Here is a 22,758-nt window from a genome sequence, read left to right as displayed (position 1 = left end):
CTTGTTAGGGTGCATGGCATCATAAATGCTTTCAAATACCAGGACATTTTAAATCAAAATCTGTTGCCCTCTGCCCGAAAGCTGAAGATGGGCCGTCACTGGGTCTTTCAGCAAGACAATGACCCTAAACATATGGCCAAATCTACACAGAAATGGTTCTCCAGACACAAAATCAAGCTCCTCCCATGGCCATCTCAGTCCCCAGACCTCAACCCCATTGAGAACCTGTGGGGCGAGCTGAAGAGGAGAGTACAGAGGAGAGGACCCAGGTCTCTGGATGATTTAGAGAGATTCTGCAAAGAGGAATGGCTGAAGATCCCTCTTTCTGTCTTTTCCCATCTTGTGAAACATTATAGGAGAAGATTAGGTGCTGTTTTGTTGGCAAAAGGGGGTTGTACAAAATATTAACAACAGGGGTGCTAATAATTGTGACACACATTATTTGATGTCAAATAATTATTTCTTTATGTGGGATTTTTTCCCCACTGAATAAATGCACTTGTATTGAAGGTTGGATTTTTCTCTTTTTTTCCATTAAGGTCCCATATTATTTAGAAAATAATAATAATAATTGGAAGCTAAAAAACACATCTCAACCAGGGGTGCCAATAATAATGGAGGGCACTGTATGTTAGTGTGTAGAAATCAGAAGGCCTATGTATTGCAGAATACCTCTAATATACTTTCAGCTTCAAAGATCATAGAAAACACCAAGACAACAGATCTGAAAAAATGATAACGCACATTTTATTGCACTTTATAATTTATAACAAAATAACAATGATTAAAAAAAATGTAATGGATCAAATGATAAAAGATGATCCTTTTTTCTCTCCCCCCAAACTCCCACCTTTTTTTTCTCAAATGGAACATCAAGCTTGACTCATCTGATTTCACAAACCAGAGTGGAACACAAAGTAGAAAGAAACGAAGGGGGAGGTAGGAGAGGTTTAGGTGACGGACACAGGAAGAGGAAGAGGAAAAAGGAGGAAGAAGAAAACAATATGGGTCGTGAAGGACAGCACTGCTCTATCACATGTCACAGTTCAAGACTGAATGATGTATGGCAATTTATAACATTGAGAACACAGCCTTTTATGTTGAGTGTGTGGCCAGCTTAAGATACGGCTTTGCTTTCGTAATAGCCTAGTCATTAGCAAAAAGATCAGACATTGAGAAAGCAGAAACACAAGTCACCGCACTACAGTGGGCAATATACAATAATAAATAATAATTATAATATAAAAAAATTAACATCACCACCATTATGTAACCAAATGCCATTAACATCCTCAGTTTTGCGTTGAACATAAAAAAGCCATACGAGAGCACTAGATGTGATTTGTTTTTTGTTTGTTTTTTTTACCCACACTGCCCCATTTCATTACTTTCATTCAACGAGAACACACACACACACAGTACACACACACACACACACACACACACACACATACAATGCACACACGCACGCACACTCGTCCACTCACTACCTGTCAGATCATCGTTTTAGCCTCTTGGAGGCACATTTGGCGTCAGCATCAATGGCACAAACGAAATGACAAGTCAACACAGCAACGTCTGGTTTGAAAGGGGAGAAGGGTGGGATGGGGTTGGGTTGGGTGGATAAGCATTTCATCCTGGGACTAAAACGTCACAGCCATGAAACAAAAACAGCATAGATTTCAAAAGAAAAAGAGACAGAAAGGCAAAGAGTAAGAGTAGCGTAGGTCTTCTTAATAGCAGCCGACCATTTTAGCAAGGGAGGTTCCACAAACCTGACCAAGTAAGCCAAGAGAGATGGGGAAAAGTCTGAGAAACAGGGGGGTGGTGAGGATTTGGGAAAGGGCAGGGTCCAGGTATGAACACTGTCAAAACTTCTTGCGAGTTTCTTGGCAAGTATTGTAGAACAAGGATGGGTTGTTTTTTTTTCTTTTCTTCTGGTATTTTTTGATGAGTGATGACGTTAAGAACGACCATTACTTTCACAGTACGGGATATACTCTCGAAACCAAGATGCTGAGACCACACAGCGGCAAAATAAACCAAGTTTTTAAAAAAAGAGAAAAGAAATAGAAAACAAAACAAACAAAAAAAGATGTGATGAGGTGAAATTTTTTGAAGGCTGGTGCCTTACATATATATACTTTTTTTCATGCCCTCTCCCACCCCCATAAGAAGCAATATTCATATTCTCTTTAGAAAAAAATTTACATCCGTTTTCAGCATGTTTTTTTTCTTCTCCTTTGTACAATATTTACCAAGGCGTGAGAAAACGTCCGTTATTTATGCGGTTCCGCATTTCTTCGCATCTCCTCTTTCGCTCGCTCTCTTATAGATTTGTGTGTGTGTGTGTGTGTCTGCGTGTGCGTGTGTTTGGGGTGGGGTGTTTGTGCAGCAGTCATTCCACAGCCTGGCCTTGTAATGAATGTCTCTTGAAGGAAAAGCCTACATTCACTACAGTACCTTATATACTCACATTCCCCATTTTATAGCTGAACACCAGGCTGTTTCGGAGATCTAGGAGCTCTTTTTTCCTTCTTCTGTGCAATACATCTCCAACACCAGCAGGGGGGAGATGGGAAAAAATTTGGCCTTTTGAATCAGTTTGTTTTTTTAAGTCAGTGCTTCAGCGCTAGCCAACCATCCCTTTTACTTGTTTGTTTTTTCCAATGTTGTTGTATTGTTTTGATTGGGTGTCAAAAGTTCAAAAAGGGAGGTGACAGCTAATCAGAAGAAGAAGGGGAGGAGGGGGCGGAACTTGGAGGTGATGTGGAAACTGACTTCTAGAATGTTCTTTGTCGCACCCCGGTCATGAACCTCCCTACAGACAAGTCATCAAGCAACCTTGAGAACGGACCAACAAGAACTTCACTTTCCCCATCACCTTCATGTCGTAGTTGAGTGCTGTGGTTGTTGTTGTTGTTGTTGGGTTGGTGGTGTGGACAACTTGGAGTTCGTTAGAAGGGGAGATGGTAACTGAAAACCCCTCAAGTGTCCATCAGTGGTCCAAGTGTTGTGGTGATATTTCAGTCATGTTGTTTTGGGGATCATGGTGGTGGTGGTGGTGGTGAAGAGGAGTATGAGAGCCGGACTCCCCACTCCACCACACCACTCCCATCTGGGTTTGGGGCCATGGTAGTTAGGGTGGGTGCAGGGGCAAGAGGAACAAGGAACTCCCCAGCCACCCCAACCACCCACTCAGCCCCATTCCCCATCCATACATCCAGCATCAGTGATCCGCGTGTTATGATATTTCAGTCACGTTTTGTTTTAGAGTGGTGGAAGATGAATGAGAGGGGACAGCAGGATCTTCTAACCCCACCACCCAGCCCTCCCATCCCATTCAAGGTGGAGGTGGTGGAGAGGAGAACCTAAGGTCCCACTCCAACCCACCAAGTCCATCCCCATTCACCACCATCCATCCATCAAGTCCATCCATCTATCCGCGTCCCTGTCAGTCTCCTCACTTCATGTCCACGTCAAAGTCCAGCACGAGCAGCTTGGTCTCCTCGGTGCCGTTGCGGCTGCCCACGGCGCAAACCAGCTTGGTGTTGGAGGCGCGTATGCGCCAGACCACGCCGCCACTGCCGCCGCTCTCCAGGCTCACCAGGTCGCGCACGAACTCGCCCGTGCGCAGGTCCCACAACTTGACCGTGCCGTCGTCCGAGCTGGTCACCACGAAGCTCTTGTTGAACTGCAGGCACGTGACGGCGCTCTGGTGCTTGTGAGGCCCTGGAGGAAGTGCGGGGAGGAGGGAGGGAAGGAGACAGATAGACAGATAAGCCAACTGACATCTTTGAGAGAGATGCACACAACAGGTTAGTCATTTTTAAAGATTTTTTTTCTTTTGCCTTTTTTCCGATTGGGTATCCATGAGAATAGCAAGCCCACATACAGTCGGGTGCCTAAGTGCTTTCCAACACAGCACCCTCAGGTTAACATCATTGATCCAATACACACCCCACAACCAGTACCTACGCATTTTTGGATTGGAAAATTGGAACACCTTGTTCCTAATAATTCGTAGATATGTGATAAAAGTTTAAGACAAATAAAAAAAGTCTGCACAGCGAGACCTGCAAAGTATCAAAAAGGTTTAAATGTAACTTGCTTAATCTTGCATGGCCTTTCAGGCCTCAGGCAGCACTCAATCATGCATGAAAAAGGGCACTAAAGACAGAAACATTGATGGTAAAAAAAAAACCTTTTGATGCTCCGGAGCTTTGATAGTGAAGACTTTATTTTTTGTCCAAGCATTTTGAAGCCTAGCACTTGATTTAAACATTTGATGTACTGTATGTGTGCCTACCAGCCATCTTCTCACGTGATAAAAAGTCTAGCCATTGGTGGCCGTTACAATCAATGGGGCTCTTTCGACCTGGACGACTGGCTGACAGACTGCCTTGACACGACATGACAAGAAAAACAAAACCCCGTAGGGTTTGCCTGCGAAAAAGGTGTCAAAATCAAAACGCCTCGAGTCTCTTCCTTCCCCCGAGGGTTTAATACTGTGGCGTTTGGACGAGATAATGCCGGCAGCTTTCAGATTTGACGGCTCTGCGTCATAGCCTGGGCGCCAATCTTGTCTGATCTGGTTTGATGTCTTGTTAACCCAGCCAGCTGAGAGACAGCCAGCCAAAGTCAACAGAGCAAAGATATACACGAGCACATTTCTGGATTTAGCATCCACAATGCCAGTATCCACAACAAATGACAATGCCAGTTAGCGCCTTAGCGTACTGCAAAGCTTATTCGAAGTTTCTTTTTCTTTGTATCACGGCACTGCAAGACACTGCACATAACACATCCCCACTTCATTAGTCCGAGTACTTTAAACAAGAGGGCTGAGGGGGAGGAAGAGAAGAGTTTGGATGGATTTCCTTTCATCGAGTAAACACTCCTCTTTTTTTTCTATCCGAATTCTCAGCGAGTGGCAAATTGGCACTACGCTTTCTGGTGACTTTTGAGTGGGTAAGTGGAGAGATTTGTGCAATGTGCAACGGATGATCACAAATCCTGATGCACACAGACAAATAGCCTGAGAGAGAGAGAGAGAGGGAGAGAGAGGGAGGGAGAGAGAGAGGGAGGGAGAGAGAGAGGGAGGGAGAGAGAGATGGAGGGAGAGCTAAAGAGCTGCTATGAAGTCAAGTTGAGGCAGTGTGGTGTATCTCACGCCGTTTTCTCCATGAATGGCTGTTTGTCTACTTGCCCTGGCTCGGTGTGTTTTGTTTTTGTAGCGTAATTGTAAAGGGGGGGGGTTTAAAAAAAAAAAAAAAAAACGCGGCGGATCGAGCCCTGTCTCGCTCGGCTGAGCAAATCGGCCAGGAATGCAGGGACCATTGTACTGCCTTTTCCGTCACCTTTGTGTGGGGATGCGGGCAGGCGGGTGGGTGTGTGTGTGTGTGTCTGGAAATACCCAGTGCCCCCACTGTTGGCCTGACCTACTGAATCCCAATTTTAACACCCCTCCACCCCCACCCTCCAATTCTAATTAAAGTCCATAAATAACGGCCTGCTTGCTACTGAATGCCGACCAGCTGTACCTCAACCTCCTCTTACTCTCTATGGGGACACCCATCCCTTCCCTCCTGCCATTTTTATCTCATCTTGCCTTTTTGTCTACCTTGTTCATACAGGCACCATATGGAGACGGTTTCCATCTCTCTCGTGCATACACCCAGTCTTTGTCTGAAACTTTGGGGTTTTTTTTGTCTGAGCTTGGAAGCACTGTCTCGTCTAGTTTTTGAAACCCCCAAATCTAGGACATGCATCCAGTCATTTGCATCTTCCTTTGTTTCTATATCAGTGCAACACTGACCCCCAGTTAAGAATCCCAGTATGACTGTTTTTCACACATCCAGGCTCCGTGCGAAATGCCCTTTACATTACGATACGCTTCGCTGACACTTTTTAACCAAAGCTACTTAGTTATTCACAGGGTATTGGTTACAGTCCCTGGAGTAATGTGGGGTGAGGTGCCTAGCTCAAGGGCACTTCAGCCATGGATGGAGGTGTAGGGGGGGTCAGGTGGGATTTGAACAGACAACCCCCCAGATGGAAAGGCCAACTCCCTAAGCACTAGGCCACAGCTGCCCCCACTCACGTTCACTCATTCACCGTTTCAGTTCATCATTAGTTCTATCAGTTTTTCAATGACATTCATCCACTTGCCTTTTTATCCAAATGAATTCTCTGTACTGTACCAAAGTTCCCCTGTGCTTTCACACACCCAGTAAAGATACGTCTTTATCTTCAAAGTTCCTAACATCTTAACCAGTCTGGAGACACCGTAATACTATAGTCTGTCTCGCTAACATTCACACTCCCAGCATAGATACAGACACCTTTCTCCATGTCTAAGGCCTCTTTTCTTTACCTTGCAGCGTCTGGAGGCACTGTCCGGTCTTGATGTCCCAGATCTTGACGGTGGAGTCGGCGTTGCCCGAGACCAGAGTGTTGTCCTTGAGCTCCATGCCGCTGGTGAGCGACTGGTGGCCCGTTAGCGTGTGGACGCAGTTGCCCGTCTCCACGTCCCACACGCGGATGGAGGTGTCCAGCGAGCCGCTCACCACGTGGATGCCGTCAAACTGGACGGAAGCAGAGGAAGAGAAGAGAGATGCAAAAGAAGAGTGAGAATTGAGAAGAGAGAGTAAGAGTTGAGAACTCAAAGTTTCATGTTTCTTAGAGTCTAAGACATCCCTGCCAGTTGTGTAGGGAGGGAGTGAGAGAAAGGAGGAAATATGACCGTTTTTCCCTAACACTTTCTAGCAGAACACAGCATCCTTGTGCTTGAAGGGTTTTTTTTCCCCCAAACTCTTATTTGCTTCTATCAAAATGGGAAGAGATGAGGCAGACCTGTGCCTTTTGTAAAAGGATGCATGATCTCGATATGCAAGATATTTGTGTATAATATACATGTTGTTTGACACCATAATTGTGGATTATTGTGCATCATCCTGGTGGACTAGGGAAGGATCTGTACCAGAGATTCTTTAAGTATATAGAGATAGGCCAACATAATAGGTTTCTATGGGCACCTAACGTGACCAGGTTCCGGTCTGCCTAAAGGGGCATGTCATAATGCTCCTACAATGAATAGAACAGTCCTTAGGTCTGCCTAGGTCTGCCTAAAGGGGGATTTCCCCCACCTCCCCCTTTCAATAATAGAACCCGGAAACAATGGGCCAATGGAACCGCTCTCTCTCTGCCTGTACCCTACCTCTCCTCTCCTCAGACATCCGTCCCTAAATAGAGCCAAATACGACACTCTGCCGTGATATTCCCTCCCAGTAAACATTTTCACCAAACTTCACAACACTTGTTAGGCTTCCATTAGCAGTTCAATGGACCCGTGCAAACGTGCATTTGTTTATCCACTTATAAGCTAAACGAACAGATGGAACATTGTGCAAGCGCTGTATCTCCCTGTAGTGTTGCCTGCACTGGCGTACGAAGCTCCCCATCTGTTGCACGCCACAAAGCAAAAAAGTGGGGCAAAGGATATGACAAAAAGAAGTGCCTTTACCACAGGAATCACATTCCTATTGAACATCTACCAACTCACAAGTCTTTGAAGAGTAAAAGAAAGCCCTGCCATACAATGTGTACCAGTGTGTTCCCCCAAAGCTTTCCTTGACATTCAAAAGCTTTCCTTCACAGTTGATGCGATTAGTGTACTTAAAAAGCTGTGTGTGTATTCATGTATTCATCCACGCACAATAAATGGATGTTCGGCCAGTGTAGTTCCTTGTAGGGTGAAACCAGTAAAAGTGCAAGTACCAATTAGCTCCACAAGGAAACCTCCATTAGTATTTTTTGGCAATGTGGAAGGGTGAGGTACTACACAGCACCCTGCCCTCAAACCCAGGTCGTCAGGGTACTACAACATGCAGCCCAAACTCAGTGCCGACTACAGCGCAAAAAGAACCAGGGACCTAGTGTACAAAAGACTACTGATTTTATGTGAAAATCTTCGAATACAGATGCAGAAAGAAATACAAATACAGATGCACCAAAAAGTTCAGATGTATCCATCCATGCATCAACAGGTTTTTACATACATTCTCCTCTCACATCCTGGACTGCTGCAATGGCACTCCCATCGCTTGCAGCATCCTCACACACAAGCGATATGCGCAAGCACACAATGTGCCGCTTCTCCCTCGAGTAGCCATGTACCACATGTTGCCAAGGTAACAAAAACTGCCCTACATAGCCGAGAGGCAGTGACTACATGTTTTTTTTTTGTCAAACTGAGTTTAGACTGGAAATGACTTTATAGCACCAATTTTGCTATTGTGATGAAATCGTTCACTGAAGAAAGCACACTTGCTGCTGTACCATTTTATTCCAGTCGTTGAAAGCCATGTCCGCCTATGCAAACTGCATTTTGCTCTCCTATAGCAAATAGCTACTAGCCTTCATGGCCAAAAGGCAGTGACATGTTTTGCCAAACTCGTGTTTGAAGTCAATTTACAATCTTAAAACTCACTTTTGAATTGCGACTTCACAAACACCAATGTAATATTCCTTGCTTAAGAAAGTAGTTCTTTGCTGGTTCATAAAATTCTCATGTCCATTCGGTCATACTAACTGCAGTTGAGTGAGTATTCACCAAATCTCTTAAACCCACTTGTTTTTCTTAGATCTGTGGTTCCCCTCAACTGTAGCAAGTAGACGTGGTTGATGTGTCCCTGCAGTATGCGTATTGACAAAACCTCTTAACCTCTTAAAGAAGATATCCACAACCCCCTTTTTCTTTTGCTTGTTACATTTGTGGTTTCCCCCTCACCTGAAGCGAGTGGACGATGTTGGTGTGGTCCTGCAGCGTGTGCAGGCAGGTCTCTTGTCTCATATCAGGGTTCCCCCAGGATTGTTAAACCTAAATTCAATGCTTTTAAGACCTTTTTTAATGCATGTTCACATAAAATTTAATACTTTTATCGCACCCATTATTTCAATAATATTGAACGAAATTCAATTAAGAAAGCGCGTATCAAATTCAAACCTCATTACTTCTTAAGAGATTACCTCTCTGTTTGGCACAAGAATGTACATTTATGGAAAATACAATTAAAACACATGCAAAGTTGCATTGTAGCATCTCAGATTTATTTACTTAAACAAACCCCAGAATTGAATTCAAAAGCTGCTTCAAAAGCACTATTTATTTGTTAATTGCAGATTACCGACTTGCTGTGATGATCACCGATCAGCCAAACACAGAAAGAATTGGAACATTTGCTGTTTTTTATAGGCTATTGACATTTTCTAGGATGAAGTAGACCAATCATAGGCCTAATCATAATTTGCACATGTACTGTAACCTATATTCATACAGTAGGCCTATCTGTCTTTCAACATGTATTAGCCAATATAATGTAAACCTATCAGACTAAATTGGAGTAGACCATTATTATTGTTGTTGGGCCTAATAATTAGGCCTAATCGTTTTTCTTCACTCCATTATAATGACGTTCAAAAAGCATAATTGCCTACATTTAAATGTACCATTTACAATTTGAGCGTTAAACTGACAATAACCCACTCATTTTTTGAGTCAACAAGTTATTGGTCATAGGGCTAGTTGTACAAGTAATGATCCCCCTTAATTTAGTGTTTCACAGGTATTTGAGAATAGCACTGCCATAGTCGAATGGCCACAATAATGATTATCCGATAAGACCATGCATGCGTCCATGCTTGTTTACTATTTTTCACCATGCGCAATTCTGGGAAGTATGCATTATCTGAGCATGATTCAGTAAGGAAATGCGCCGTGAGCCCCCCTATTCATAGATGGGTCAGGTCTCCTGGTTTAGCAGCGCATCGATTAAAACAAGATCAACGAAGTAGTCGTCTTTTTTTCCGAACAGCAAGGGGAAATAGTTCAGAGACGGGATTTGATACGAGTCAAGTTTGCTACCAACAGGTATAGCGTGCCCACGCGTTGGTGTGTGGAGTGCACTGTAGCCTAACCAGTGTGTGATTTAACCGCGGTTACGCGTCTGTGGTTATTATTGGCCACCTCAAAAATTCAATGCAAGATTTTAAAAAGAGGCTAAATGTTGCATGACGTCGCCTTGTTTTCTGCTAACGCGTTTAGGAGCTCCTCAAACAAGAGTGTGTTATTTAATGTCGGTGGTCGTTGGTGATACATCTACTAGTTGCGACCAATGATAGGTCTGTCTCGCCAAGTAGCCTAATTGCGTTTGTAACACAGCTTTGTCATGAAATTGAAATGGCTACAAATGACAGCGGAGGATTTCTTCCCGTTGTCGCTGCAGCACTCAAGGTTTGTGCACGTGTTTACAGTGCAACGAATGGACGTTCTGTGCGTCATCTTCATTATGAAAAAAGCCCAGCGTAAACGTTTTCTTGCATAGTGTGCAGCACGCCTCGCGGTCATTCGGCACAGATTTTACCCAAAAGTATTTTGGATCCTTCAGCCACTTGGGGTTAAACCGGCACTTTCCCATTCTTCACCTCACCTCATCAAAAAATGACGCCGCTGCACTCTAGATTTGTGTTTACAGTAGCGTTCTACAACGAATCATGGGTATTGACGTTCTGTGCGTCATCTTCATTATGAAAAAAAAACTTCGTCCTTTAGGTTGCACACTGAAATGTTTTTTTGAAAATTTAATGCCGCAGTGAAAAAAATTCCCGACTTTTAACAGCTAATTCAATGCTATTAATGCTCTTAATGCTGGATAACTAAATTCAATGCCTTTTTAATATTTTTAATAACCCGCGGGAACCCTGCATATGCCAACCCTACACTAGCCCTTTTAACAATAAACCAGTCATTTGCAAACTGTGGGAAGGTTTTCAAATTGGGCCTTGAAATCATTCTCTAAAAATCAAAATAGTGTGTGTGTGTGTGTGTGTATGTGTATGTGTATGTGTATGTGTATGTGTATGTGTGTGTGTGTGTGTGTGTGTGTGTGTGTGTGTGTGTGTGTGTGTGTGTGTGTGTGTGTGTGTGTGTGTGTGTGTGTATGTGTGTGTGTGTGTGTGTGTGTGTTGTTGATGACCATTTATTTGAGTTGTTGAATTTATTATTGGGTCAGAGGTGGTGCCTTGAACTTTTATGAACATTTTCCAGTGGGCCCCAAATTGGAAAAGGTGGGGAACCTCTGTAATAAACTAATGCTAAAAGTCTATTACTGCGTCTCTCCGATGCCTCACCTGTAGCGAGTAGACGCGGTTGGTGTGTCCCTGCAGCGTGTGTAGGCAGGTCTCTGTCTCGGGGTCCCACACCTTGACCATGAAGTCATAGGCGCCGCTGACCACACGCCGGCCATCGTACTGGACGCAGCGCACGGCCGCCACGTGGCCCATCAGCACGTGCAGACACTGGCCAGACTCCACGTCCCACACGCGCAGCGTGGCGTCACGAGAGCCGCTCACCACCCTACAGGACAGGAGGAGAGGAGAGGAGAGGAGAGGAGAGGAGAGGAGAGGAGAGGAGAGGAGAGGGGATAAGGGTGGATAAGATGCAGAGAGGGGAGGGAGTGGGGTGGGGGTTGGAGAGTGGGACGAGTAAATAGGAGAGCGAGGGATGGAGGAGAGTGAGCACAAAACAAAAAGAGAAAGAATGAGGAATGGAGGGAGAGGGGGAAGAGAGGGAGGGAGGGAAAGAAAAAAATGATGGGGGGGGGGAGAGGGAAGGATGGAAGAAGAGGGGATGTGAAGGAAGGAGAGATAAGGAGAAAATAAAAATGCAAGGAAGGGGAGAGTGACGAGAGAGCAGAATGTATAGAGAGAGTAATAAATGGAGGAAAGGGGAGAAAGAGAGTGGAGGACAGAAGGAGAGGAAGGGAGGGAAACGAGAATATCATTAAGTACCTAGGTGGTGGAGGAAATAATAGGTGGCACGGAAAAGAGGCACTAGCTCTTTTTAAAGCAGTTTCTTATTCCGGAGTTAAGGCTGCTTAGCGCTTCGGAAATTTATTGCCGCAGTTTACTTCCAAATCTGATAAGCGTAGTTAGCACAAAGGCTGAGTGGAGAGTGTGCGCAGTGCGCACACACACACTTCTAGGTGAGGTGCCTCTTAATGTATACATTCAGGAAGACACACACACACACACACACACACACACACTACCCTACAGCTCGAAAAAATGCTTACACATCTCAAATGCACACTTATCCCCATATGAACACCGACCAACATCGCCACACACACACATTAAATGACCTACTTATACACATACATGAGCACATAGGCCTACTTCTCTCCCTCGGTGTGTAAAAAAAAAAAAAATGCTGACTCATCTTAAATATGCACCACAATGTGGTCATGTTTACACACTTTCTCTCCCTCTCTCAAACACCCCTCTCCCTCTCTCAGACATCCATTTTCTCACACACATTAAAAACAATATAAAGGTATAGACAGTATCACATGCAAATGCACATGAAGTCTGCACGCAAACGCAAACACACGCACACACACAAGGCCTCACCTCTTCCCGTGCAGGTGCATGCATCGCACGGTGCTGGTGTGTCCGTAGAGCGTGTGTACGCACTCGCCCGTCTCGGCGTTCCAGACCTTGAGGGTGCGGTCGGTGGAGCCGCTGATGATGGTGCTGTCCTGCATCTGGGACGACCACACGCCCCCCGTGTGACCCACCAACGTACGCAGACACTGCAGGGGACAGCAGAGGAGAGGAGAGGAGAGGAGAGGAGAGGAGAGCAGAGGAGAGCAGAGGAGAGCAGAGGAGAGCAGAGGAGAGCAGAGGAGAGGAGAGGAGAGGAGAGGAGAGGAGAGCAGAGGAGAGCAGAGGAGAGCAGAGGAGAGCAGAGGAGAGCAGAGGAGAGCAGAGGAGAGGAGAGGAGAGGAGAGGAGAGGAGAGGAGAGGAGGAGAGCGTGTTAATCTAGTCAGACATGCATATCAGAATGTGTGGCTCACCAGCATACGCAGACATTACAGGGGACAGGAGAGAGAGTGTTAGTCAAACATACCTATAGGGGTGGGCGATACATCGAGATTTATGGTATAGCGAGAACGTGAAACATCCCGAAATAGATTTTGACATATCGAATTTATCGAGAAAAGTGATTAACTTTTAAATTCTTAGATTGTCAAAAAAAGATGGAGAAGGAGAGAGAGAGTGAGTGTGCGAGAGACAGCGAGAGAGAAAGTTCATTAATCCCAGAGACAATACGCTGTCCAGCAGCAGATACATAGGGCTACTACACATTGCACAGGTCCAACCAGTCACTCATCGATGAACATCCTTCAGTTCAGTTCAGTTTACTTTATTGGTACCCGTAGGTAAACTGGTTTTGCAGTTTGAGAGAGATGTATGTTCTTACATATAAGCTACAAAACACATGACAGGGAGAGGGGCTGAGAGAAAAAGACTGAAGAGACTGATAGAAACTGAGATGAGCGCCAAAACGGAGAAGAAAACAGCAAAACAGGGAGGCACAGACAGGGAGGGGCGGGAGAGAGGGAGGGGCAGACAACAGCCATAGCAAATGTTATTAATGGATTTGGAATTATTTGCTATTGTTATTCCGTCTCAGCCTTAACAATCCTCCCTGTAATGCTTTTCCTTTCAAGCGACCATTTTCATTTATTTGCTCAGGGAGAGAGAGACACAGAGAGAGAGACAGAGAGAGAATGCAGTCGGAAAATATTGTGATAAGGCATGGGGAGCATTTGTGTGTGTGTGTGTGCGTGTGTGTGTGCCTGCGTTCCTGCGTTGGGGGGGGGATGACAGGAAGAGGAAGATATGATTCATGCCGACTGCAAAAGCTTGCCAGCCATTTTTGCTCTAAACCTCAACATATACGCACAGACACACTCATACACCCCTACACCCCACCCTCCACTACTTAGTGAGATTATTTACACACACACACCATCGGGGCTCCCCACTCCACTCCACTGTCCCCATTCAGACTGTAGCACCACCACCACCATACACAAGATAAGACTACCTACTTAGTGAGATTAGTTACAAACACACCATCTCCTCCAAAAAGCCAGTGGAAAATACCACCTCCACCTCAAATCCCCCCAGCTTTCCCCTTTGGATTGCAGCACATTTCTTGTTGTTGCAAGTTCTTCCGCACAGACTGCTGCCATCTCCCTCCTTCATCTCATCAATCCATTCAGCCTCACAAAAACAAGAGTATTTCCCTCCAGCAAGCCACCAAACACACACACACACACACACACACACACACACACACACACACACACACACACACACACACACACACACACACACACACACACACACACACACACACACACACACACACACACACACACACACACACACACACACACACACACACACACACACACACACACACACACACACACACACACACACACACACACACACACACACATCCAAACACACCAACACCCATCACGTCCCTGTTTTTTCAGCATCGTTTACCAACATCTGCGAGTGCGCAGCACGCACAAAGACTAGAAAGGGAAATAAGGGGAGGTTTGTCTGAGTGGAGCACCTCGTCTTTAGCAGTCGTGGGGAGGAAAGAGACCATGATGCTGACTTGAGCGAGGCGAGACGAAGCAAAGTCTCTGACGGCGCTCTAATCAGGGGGGCGCCTAATGGGATATTGATGGCAGAGAGTCCCGTCGCGTCTCGCAACCCGGCGCGGCCCCTCATTTGCCTTGCGTCCTTAATGTAATCGGGCGAATTTAAGTCGATGCCATTAATTCCTCTGATGGGGAGGAAACGCGCCATGCAAATTAAGGAAAAAATAAAAAGACAGACAGACAGAGGGATAGAGATAAAGAGAAAAAGAGCAAGAGAGAGAGAGAGAGCTAGAGAGACACAGACGGGGGAGAGAGAGAGAGAAAGAAAGTGAGATGGTGAGAGAAGACGACAACAAATGAGCTATGAGCTTGTTGATCTGCGGTTGGGAGGAGGAGGAGGAGGAGGAGGAGGTGATGAGATGAGATGAGAGGAAAGGATCGAAAGAAAAGAAAGGGGAGGGAGAGAGGGAGGGAGGAAGAGAGAGACAGAGAGGGAGAAGAAAAAGAAAGGTCTAGACCTCTGTTACTAACCTGATCAATGACGGGAATAGCTCAAAGCCGCGCATTTGTCTCCTGAGACCTTTTTACATCCACCCAGCCCCCCCTCTACTCCTCCGACCGCCACCCCCACCGTCTTCAATAGCGCTAAATGCTCATGAAATTCTTTTGTAAGAAATTTTTCGCAGATAAGGAATGCGGGAATCATGTCCACATCAGAGTGGGTACACCGCAAAGGATGATAGCGTGCAAGACAGAAAATGTGTGTATGAATGTGTGTATGTACAGACCACAAAGGCTGAGTGTGTGTCTGTGTGTGAACACCACAAAGGATGAGAGTGTGTAAGTGTGTGTTTGGATATATGCGTATATGGGTGTGTGTGTGTGTGTGTGTGTGTGTGTGTGTGTGTGTGTGTGTGTGTGTGTGTGTGTGTGTGTGTGTGTGTGTGTGTGTGTGTGGCTGCTGACGTGTGCAGTTCTTGGTGCGGGGAGTCTCCTGTGGTCTGGCGGCTGGCTATGCGGACAACAGGGGAATAAATCTGCCAAGCGGAGCAGCAGCCAACCGCCGCCACTGCTCTCTTTCCCACAACAGTGTTAGTGCAAGCAAACAAACACACAGACACAGGAGCAAGACACACACATACACCCCCTCCCTCCCTCTCTCTCTCTAGTCCCCCTCACACACACCCGCAAGCAAGCGAGACGCACTCAGACACACTAGCACCGGCAAAACATTGAGGTGTCGAGATCTGACAAGTTCCTGATGGCCAAAGTCGCCAAAAACACAGACAAATATCGAAGCTCTGGCTGCTCACAGCTAAGCTCCGTAAATACCTTTCTCCCCCTCTGTCTCTCCCTCTCTCTCTCTCTCTCTCTCTATCTATCTCTTTCTTTCTCTGTCCTCCGCCCTCCCCATGCCCTCTCTCCTCCCCAACTTCCGATCCGTTCCCTTCTCTTCCACTCCACACGACTCCTTCCTGCCCTCTCTCCGAGACCGTTAGGGTTACCTAGGTAACGTGGGTAAATATTGAGGCGGTTGCCGGGGCGCAATGGCTTTGCCAGCGTTCGCACCTGACATTCCACACATACTCCGCCCCAGTTGCCCTTGGCCAAAATAACACATCCACCCACTCCCTCCCTGCCCTCCTGAAAGCCTGCAGGAAAGCCCAAACCAAAGACACCCCTGCCAGGCTAGCTAGGCAGACCAGCGAATAATCCCAATGTAGACAGACAACCAGAAGAAAAGAAAAAAACACCCCCACCTAACTTAAGTCTGCCTGACAGCCCTGGCTAAAGCAGGGAAGCAAGACCAGTGACCCATACCATGGTAGACTTCCAGAAAAAAAATACTCCTTCCAAACCCCCACCTAAAGTCTGCATGTCAGCCCTGGCTAAAGCCAACTCTGACAGGGTGGCAAGACCGACCAGTGACCCCCATCGCTGTAGATTCCCAGAATAAGAGGACTCCATCCCCACCCAAGACATCCACCCCCAACTAAAGCCTGAAAATATAGACCAGTCCAAAGCTACCTCTGCTAGAGTCGGTAGACATTCAAGTGACTCATCTCACTGTAGACTCCCAGACAGAAAATACCCACCCCACTAACTACAGCCTGAAGGATAGCCTAGGCCAAAGTCACCTCCTCCAGGGCCGCAAGAGAGACCGGTGACCCGTCCCCACACTGGGCACTCCTGGAAGCTGCAGCTAACATCACATCATCCCTCCCCAATCTCCTCATCTTGCCAAATTCTACGCCCTGCAGTTCCCAGTTTCCCCTCGGAGGCTCAGAGATACAAACAAACACAAGATAAGAACTGGGCAGCAGCTGAGGTGAGATCATCTCAACCCCAATCTCCTCGGCCGCAGGACACTAAATCTTCCAGCTTTCCCTCCTCAGACTCAGACACAGAGGATACAGGGAACTGCGGAAAGAAACGGAAACATGTGCACACTAGATCATCGCTCCTGTCTTGGGTGAATCTTGAGCCCTGCAGTTGCAGTTTTCCTCAGGCTGAGACATACACATACAGACAGTCAGATAGACAGACAGATAGAAGGACAGATGCAGATATGCTAAAGAGAGATGGAGAGAGGGATAGAGAGATAGATATATATTTGTGTCTCTCTTTCTGTCTCTCTCTATAATATCATATAGTCAGACAGACAGAAACAGATAGATAGATAAATAGATAAAGAGAGAGAAAAAGATGGTCAAATAGAGCGATAGAGAGATAGATAGTCATACAGATAGACAGAAAAGTCAGAGAGGCAGTCAGAGCGACAGAGAGACAAGTCAGACTGCATAAAAAGTTGGAACAAGTGTTGAAACATGTGCAGCCCCATGCTAGGCTGTGGAGTGTGTGTGTGGATGAGTGAGTGGATTCTGCATTGCAGGTCTTTTATGCTGTGCGTGCCTCTGCCACGCCTGTGATTGTGCTGCCTCTTCCTGCCTGTAGTCTGTACTGCCTGCCTGCCACCCTCTCCTCTCCTCTCCTCTCCTCTCCTCCACTCCTCAGTGAGCTCGCCCACTTGCCTGCTTCCCTCCTCCTGCACACTCTAGCACACGTCTATTCCCTCTATTGCTCACCTACACACACCTGCCTTTTCAAGGCATACACACACACACACACAAAGACACAGACAGACTCAGACACCCACATCTCTGCGGCACAGTTGGAGAGCACATAGCGTACACACAGATGTGTCTTTTCCTGTGTACTTCCGAACGCACATGCACACACGCACGCACGCACGCACGCACGCACTCTCTCTCAGGCAGGCAAACACACACACACACACACTCTCTCACACACACACCTCTAGAGCACATGGCCTGGGCAGGTTGCAGGGAGGGCCCGGCAGGTCCAGACAGGAGAGAGCGCGGCAGGTGGAAGGTGCAGTCTCTTGTTTGCAGAAGGAATGTACACCGAAACTGAACTGTGCTGACGGAGTACGGAACGGGGGGAGGAGAGAGATCCCTGTAAAAAAACACAGGAGCTCCAGGCAGGGTGTGTGTGTGTGTGTGTGTGTGTGTGTGTGTGTGTGTGTGTGTGTGTGTGTGTGTGTGTGTGTGTGTGTGTGTGTGTGTGTGTGTGTGTGTGTGTGTGTGTGTCTCCACTGACTCAGTAACCATAAACAGCAAATAATAGCCCTCACTGGTACGAGAAGAGACTGTTTTCGGTTGGCCTTTTGTCGAGAGGGATAGAATTGCAATTTCTACTACAGGGCAAGTAAAACCATCTAACCACTTTGCAGAGAGCCTGTTATAAACTTACAGTCATCTAAATTGTAATGACCACGTCTTAATCTGTTACTTAAGGCTCTTGGTAAAGTCACAGCCATGTTATTATGATGCAGTCGAGTATTTTCAGCAGAAAGTGAATAGGCCCGTCGACCTGCCCATCTGTAATAAGAAGCTACAGAAAATCAACAACTAGGATGGGTCATAAAAGTGCTTTTCTTTGGCCTGAGTACTGATATAGCCCGAGTCTGAATAATTGTACAGGTTTTTATTCTTGCCCATATTGCGTCTAACCTGCCCTTTGTAGAATTGGTGTACGAGTTTTTATTCTGTGTATATGCATGCATCCAACAACCTGACCTTTTGCGGCAGGGGAGGATGAAGTAAGCTGTTCATAACAATGAACTACCTTTGCGTAGTGCGTGAACTGCATCGCCGCTGCAAATAAAGCGTGCCTCGCCTTGACAGTAAACAGAGAGATTACCTAGAGAGGACAGAGATCCGCTCCAGGTCATTTTACAAACACAATCGGCGGCGAAGGCAGCCAGAGCCTCCGCAGCACCTGGTGTGTGTGTGTGTGTGTGTGTGTGTGTGTGTGTGATTGAAAGAATATTCTTCTCCCTCACACAATGATGATAGTGATGAGAGCCTACACTGAACTGAACTGTGTGTGTGTGTGTGTGTGTGTGTGTGTGTGTGTGTGTGTGTGTGTGTGTGTGTGTGTGTGTGTGTGTGTGTGTGTGTGTGTGTGTGTGTGTGTGTGTGTGTGTGTGTGCGTGTGTGTGTGTGTGTGTGTGTGTGTGTGTGTGTGTGTGATATATAGACACCCAGGCAGTGGTCATGATGCGTGACGCTCATCTGCAGAGCATTGGAGCACATCGGAGCTCAGGATGCTCTCGAGGTGAGGAAGGGAGGGATGTGGAGAGAGAGAGAGAGAGAGAGAGACAGAAGGAGAGAAGGAGACAGAAGGAGAGAAGGAGAGAGAGAGAAGGAGAGAGAGAGAGAGAGAGAGAGAGAGAGAGAGACAGAAGGAGAGAAGGAGACAGAAGGAGAGAAGGAGAGAGAGAGAAGGAGAGAAGGAGAGAGAAGGGGAGCACAAGAATGAGAGCAGTGTGAGGGGGTGGATCGTCGTAGGCAGCCTATCAGCAGCTATCTGCAACGACACACACACACACTACACCACAACACACACACTATACCACGACACACACACTATACCACGACACACACACTATACCACGACACACACACACACACACTACACCACGACACACACACACGACACACACACACACACACACACTACACCACGACACACACACACATACACTACACCACGACACACACTACACCACGACACACACACACACGACACACACACACACTACACCACGACACACACACACAACGACACCACGACACACACACACACACACACACACACACACACACACACACACACACACACACACACACACTACACCATACTGCAGCACATATGCAGATTTACTGATAGACACGGGAGGGGGAGGGGGGAAGGAGGAGAACAGTGGAGAGATGTTTAATATAAGACAGGAGGAGGTGAGAAGGCAAAGAGACAACAAACAGACGAGAGGCAGAACAGAACAGACGAAAAGGAAACGAGACGAGAGAAAACAAAAAAGGGCAGATAGAAGAAAAAAGACAGAAAACGAAACACGGAATGAAAGATCTGATAAAGGAATAAAAAATTAAAGGGAAAGAACCAAAGACCTACAGAAAGAATAAAAGATGGTGGCTAAAAAAAATAAAATAAAAATGTAAGAGTTAAAAGAAAAAGGGAGCCACAGACAGACAAATGAGAGATGGGAGTGAGGGAAAAGCACCTAAGGGCAGAGAAAAAAAGATAAAAAAGATAAAAGGGCTCTCTCTAAATAGGGGAGTAGTCGGGATAAATAGTGTGGTTGTAATCCCAGAGATTCGGGCCAGGCGAGAGGCTCCTACGCTTGCAGTACAGTAGAGTAAAGCGGCTTTACTGGGGCGCAGGGCTGGAGAGAACAGATTTCCCTCCCAATCGAAACCAGCAGCAGAAATCAGAGACATGAATTCATCCCTGCTGATGAGGGAAAATCCTCGGGAAAAACTTGTTGACAGCTTCCAAAGTCCCCACGTCTCTCCCCCCTCTCTTTCTCTGTCTCTCCATCAATTCCCAAGACCCTACTTCTCTCACTCACCCTAGTTTTTTTTTCTTTCTAGCTATGCTGCGCCCCCATCCCAATTCAATACCTCCTTCCCTCCTTGTTCCCCTTGTTGTTCATTGTGCTCATCTCTCATTCTCTTGTTGGAAGGATGTTCCACTGTCACACAAAACAGATGGACAGATTAGATATTCACTTCTTCACCCTCCGGTTAAGGGACGAGGGACAAACCCCGAGAGACACAATCACGCCTTGGGAAAGAATAAGAGACGGAGGAAAGAGAGCAGAGACAGAGAGCGAGAGCGAGAGAGAGCGTGAGAGAGAAACACACAGAGAGAGACAAGAGACACACCGAGAGAGTAAGTGAGCCAAGGAGAGAGAGAGAGGGGGAGAGAGAGAGCGAGCGCGAGAGCGAGAGCGAGAGAGAGAGAGAGAGAGAGAGAGAGAGAGAGAGAGAGGCGCAAGTGAGGATGCCTTAGGGACCAGAGACAGCAGGCAGGAGGGGGGAAAAGATTAAGAGGATAACTTTCACCATTAATCCTTAAACCCATCCTGAATCAATGGGGGATTGCAATGACCATACGCTGACTTGCAAGTCCGGTAAAGCCAGCCAGCTTCCTGCGAGCGATTAGCACAACCTTGCCTCATGCACAGACACCAATTACAATTCAAGTCGAGCCCTGCTCCAACACCATAGACCGTCCAAAACACTCACGAAACCAGATGTATGAAGTAGAAGTACTCTTACATATGTAATTACGACTTTAGTAGTTTGATACCAAGATGCAACCATTACATTACACTACATTGCTTTGCATTTGGTAGACGCTTTAAAACCAAAGCGACTTTCAAAAGAGGACATAATCATAGCCAACCATGTAAAATCATACTACTATTGTGGCAATTACACCCACCCAACAGTAGCTCTACTTTAAAAAATCCTCTTAGGACAACCGACAGATGTCCGGAAAAAAGACAGAAAAACCTGTGAAGGTTCCGGAACAAAAGGCAAGTGGAATTCCAAGCACGACACAGATGGGTGACAATTCCAACTGCCATCAGCCAGTGTCCATAATTGCAGTAGAGAGAGAGAAAGGAAGTCGGTAGCGGTTAATGATTACACATGGCGAAAGACAAACCCCCAACCCCACCCCTCCTCTTGGGCTAAAAGGCTTTTAGTTAGCCGCGACAGACAAGAGCGCTTTTAACACTTACGGGCCGTGTGTGTGTGTGTGTGTGTGCCCCAACAGCTGGACCATTAAGGATGTAACCTACACCACACACAGTCCGAGAGCCAGTGAGGGAGCGAGAGGGCCAGCGAGAGAGCGAGATGGCATCCATTTCACATCGCTAATGCATCTGGATAAAGACCTTGGTATTAGGTAACACATTAGTGACACCCCCCACTGTCTCGACAGCTTTGTCTTAATCTAACCACCCAGAGCATTCGGCTGTGTGTGTGTGTGCGTGCGTGCGTGCGTGTTTTGAGAGAGCGTAATTGAATCGAATAAGCTAACTAACTAACCATACAGTGGCGCAAGGTTACAGGACAGATAAAGCGGTCATCACGCTGTATAGGTCAGCATTTTCACTACACTTCAAACCAAGAGGTGACCTCCTATTGATATTAAACCATGAATGAGGAGCGGGGTGGGGGGTTGGACTGAGGTTATGGTGCATCCAGTGTGGTCTTATTCACTAGGCAGGCCGTTCTTCCTACTTATTAACTCAAAGTGTGTGTGTGTGTGTGTGTGTGTGTGTGTGTGTGTGTGTGTGTGTGTGTGTGTGTGTGTGTCTTTATTGCAATGGGGAAGGGTTGAGTGACCGAGTGGACCGTCCTCCAAAAAGCCCATTTACACTCCATTTTGTCCTGCCTGTGGGTTAACCCTTTGTTGCCTGTCATCAATATAGCCACCCTCCTATTGTGGCCAGGTATTACTGCTGGGCTGGCCACTTTGGGCTGAAGCATTATGGTGGCCGCCGGCTCTCTTCAGCTTTGACTAGAAGATGCCTGCGGTGTGGTCCTCTCTCACGCCATCTCAGGAAAGAAAAAGAGAGAGCCGCCATTCAAGGACAATTGCAGAGTGGGGGGGAGATTTATGACGGCCAATGGACCGTTGTCACACCAATGCCATTTACCCCCACCACCGTCCAGGACCAGACAGCCTTCATCACCCCTTCCCTTCCTCCTCCTCCTCCTGACCGCTGCCTGGGCTTTTTCTACTCTGCCATTGGTCGATTCACATCATCCCTCCCCCTTCGTCCCCTCGGCTGGACACTGTAATTGGCCAATTTTCCAGTCAGTTGGGAGA

The 22,758-nt window shown here is 46.6% G+C and overlaps 1 protein-coding gene across 3 annotated transcripts in view; it reads right to left on the bottom strand.

The window, feature by feature from the left end:
* Positions 1 to 725: 725 nt before the first annotated feature.
* LOC134436894 (F-box/WD repeat-containing protein 7-like) overlaps positions 726 to 22,758 on the bottom strand; it is a 96,258-nt gene continuing 74,225 nt past the window's right edge. For all 3 annotated transcript variants that reach the window (XM_063186221.1, XM_063186220.1, XM_063186222.1), the window contains exons 9-12: positions 12,472 to 12,653; positions 11,191 to 11,416; positions 6,377 to 6,587; positions 726 to 3,732 (exon numbers count right to left, since the gene is read on the bottom strand). In XM_063186221.1, the coding sequence (XP_063042291.1) occupies positions 3,464 to 3,732; positions 6,377 to 6,587; positions 11,191 to 11,416; positions 12,472 to 12,653 (888 nt within the window). In that variant the 3' untranslated portion in view covers positions 726 to 3,463. The remainder of the gene's footprint in view (positions 3,733 to 6,376; positions 6,588 to 11,190; positions 11,417 to 12,471; positions 12,654 to 22,758) is intronic.

Source organism: Engraulis encrasicolus, chromosome 21 (assembly GCF_034702125.1).
Source record: "Engraulis encrasicolus isolate BLACKSEA-1 chromosome 21, IST_EnEncr_1.0, whole genome shotgun sequence".
NCBI classification, from domain to species: domain Eukaryota; kingdom Metazoa; phylum Chordata; class Actinopteri; order Clupeiformes; family Engraulidae; genus Engraulis; species Engraulis encrasicolus.
This window is presented reverse-complemented; position numbering and strand designations above follow the sequence as displayed.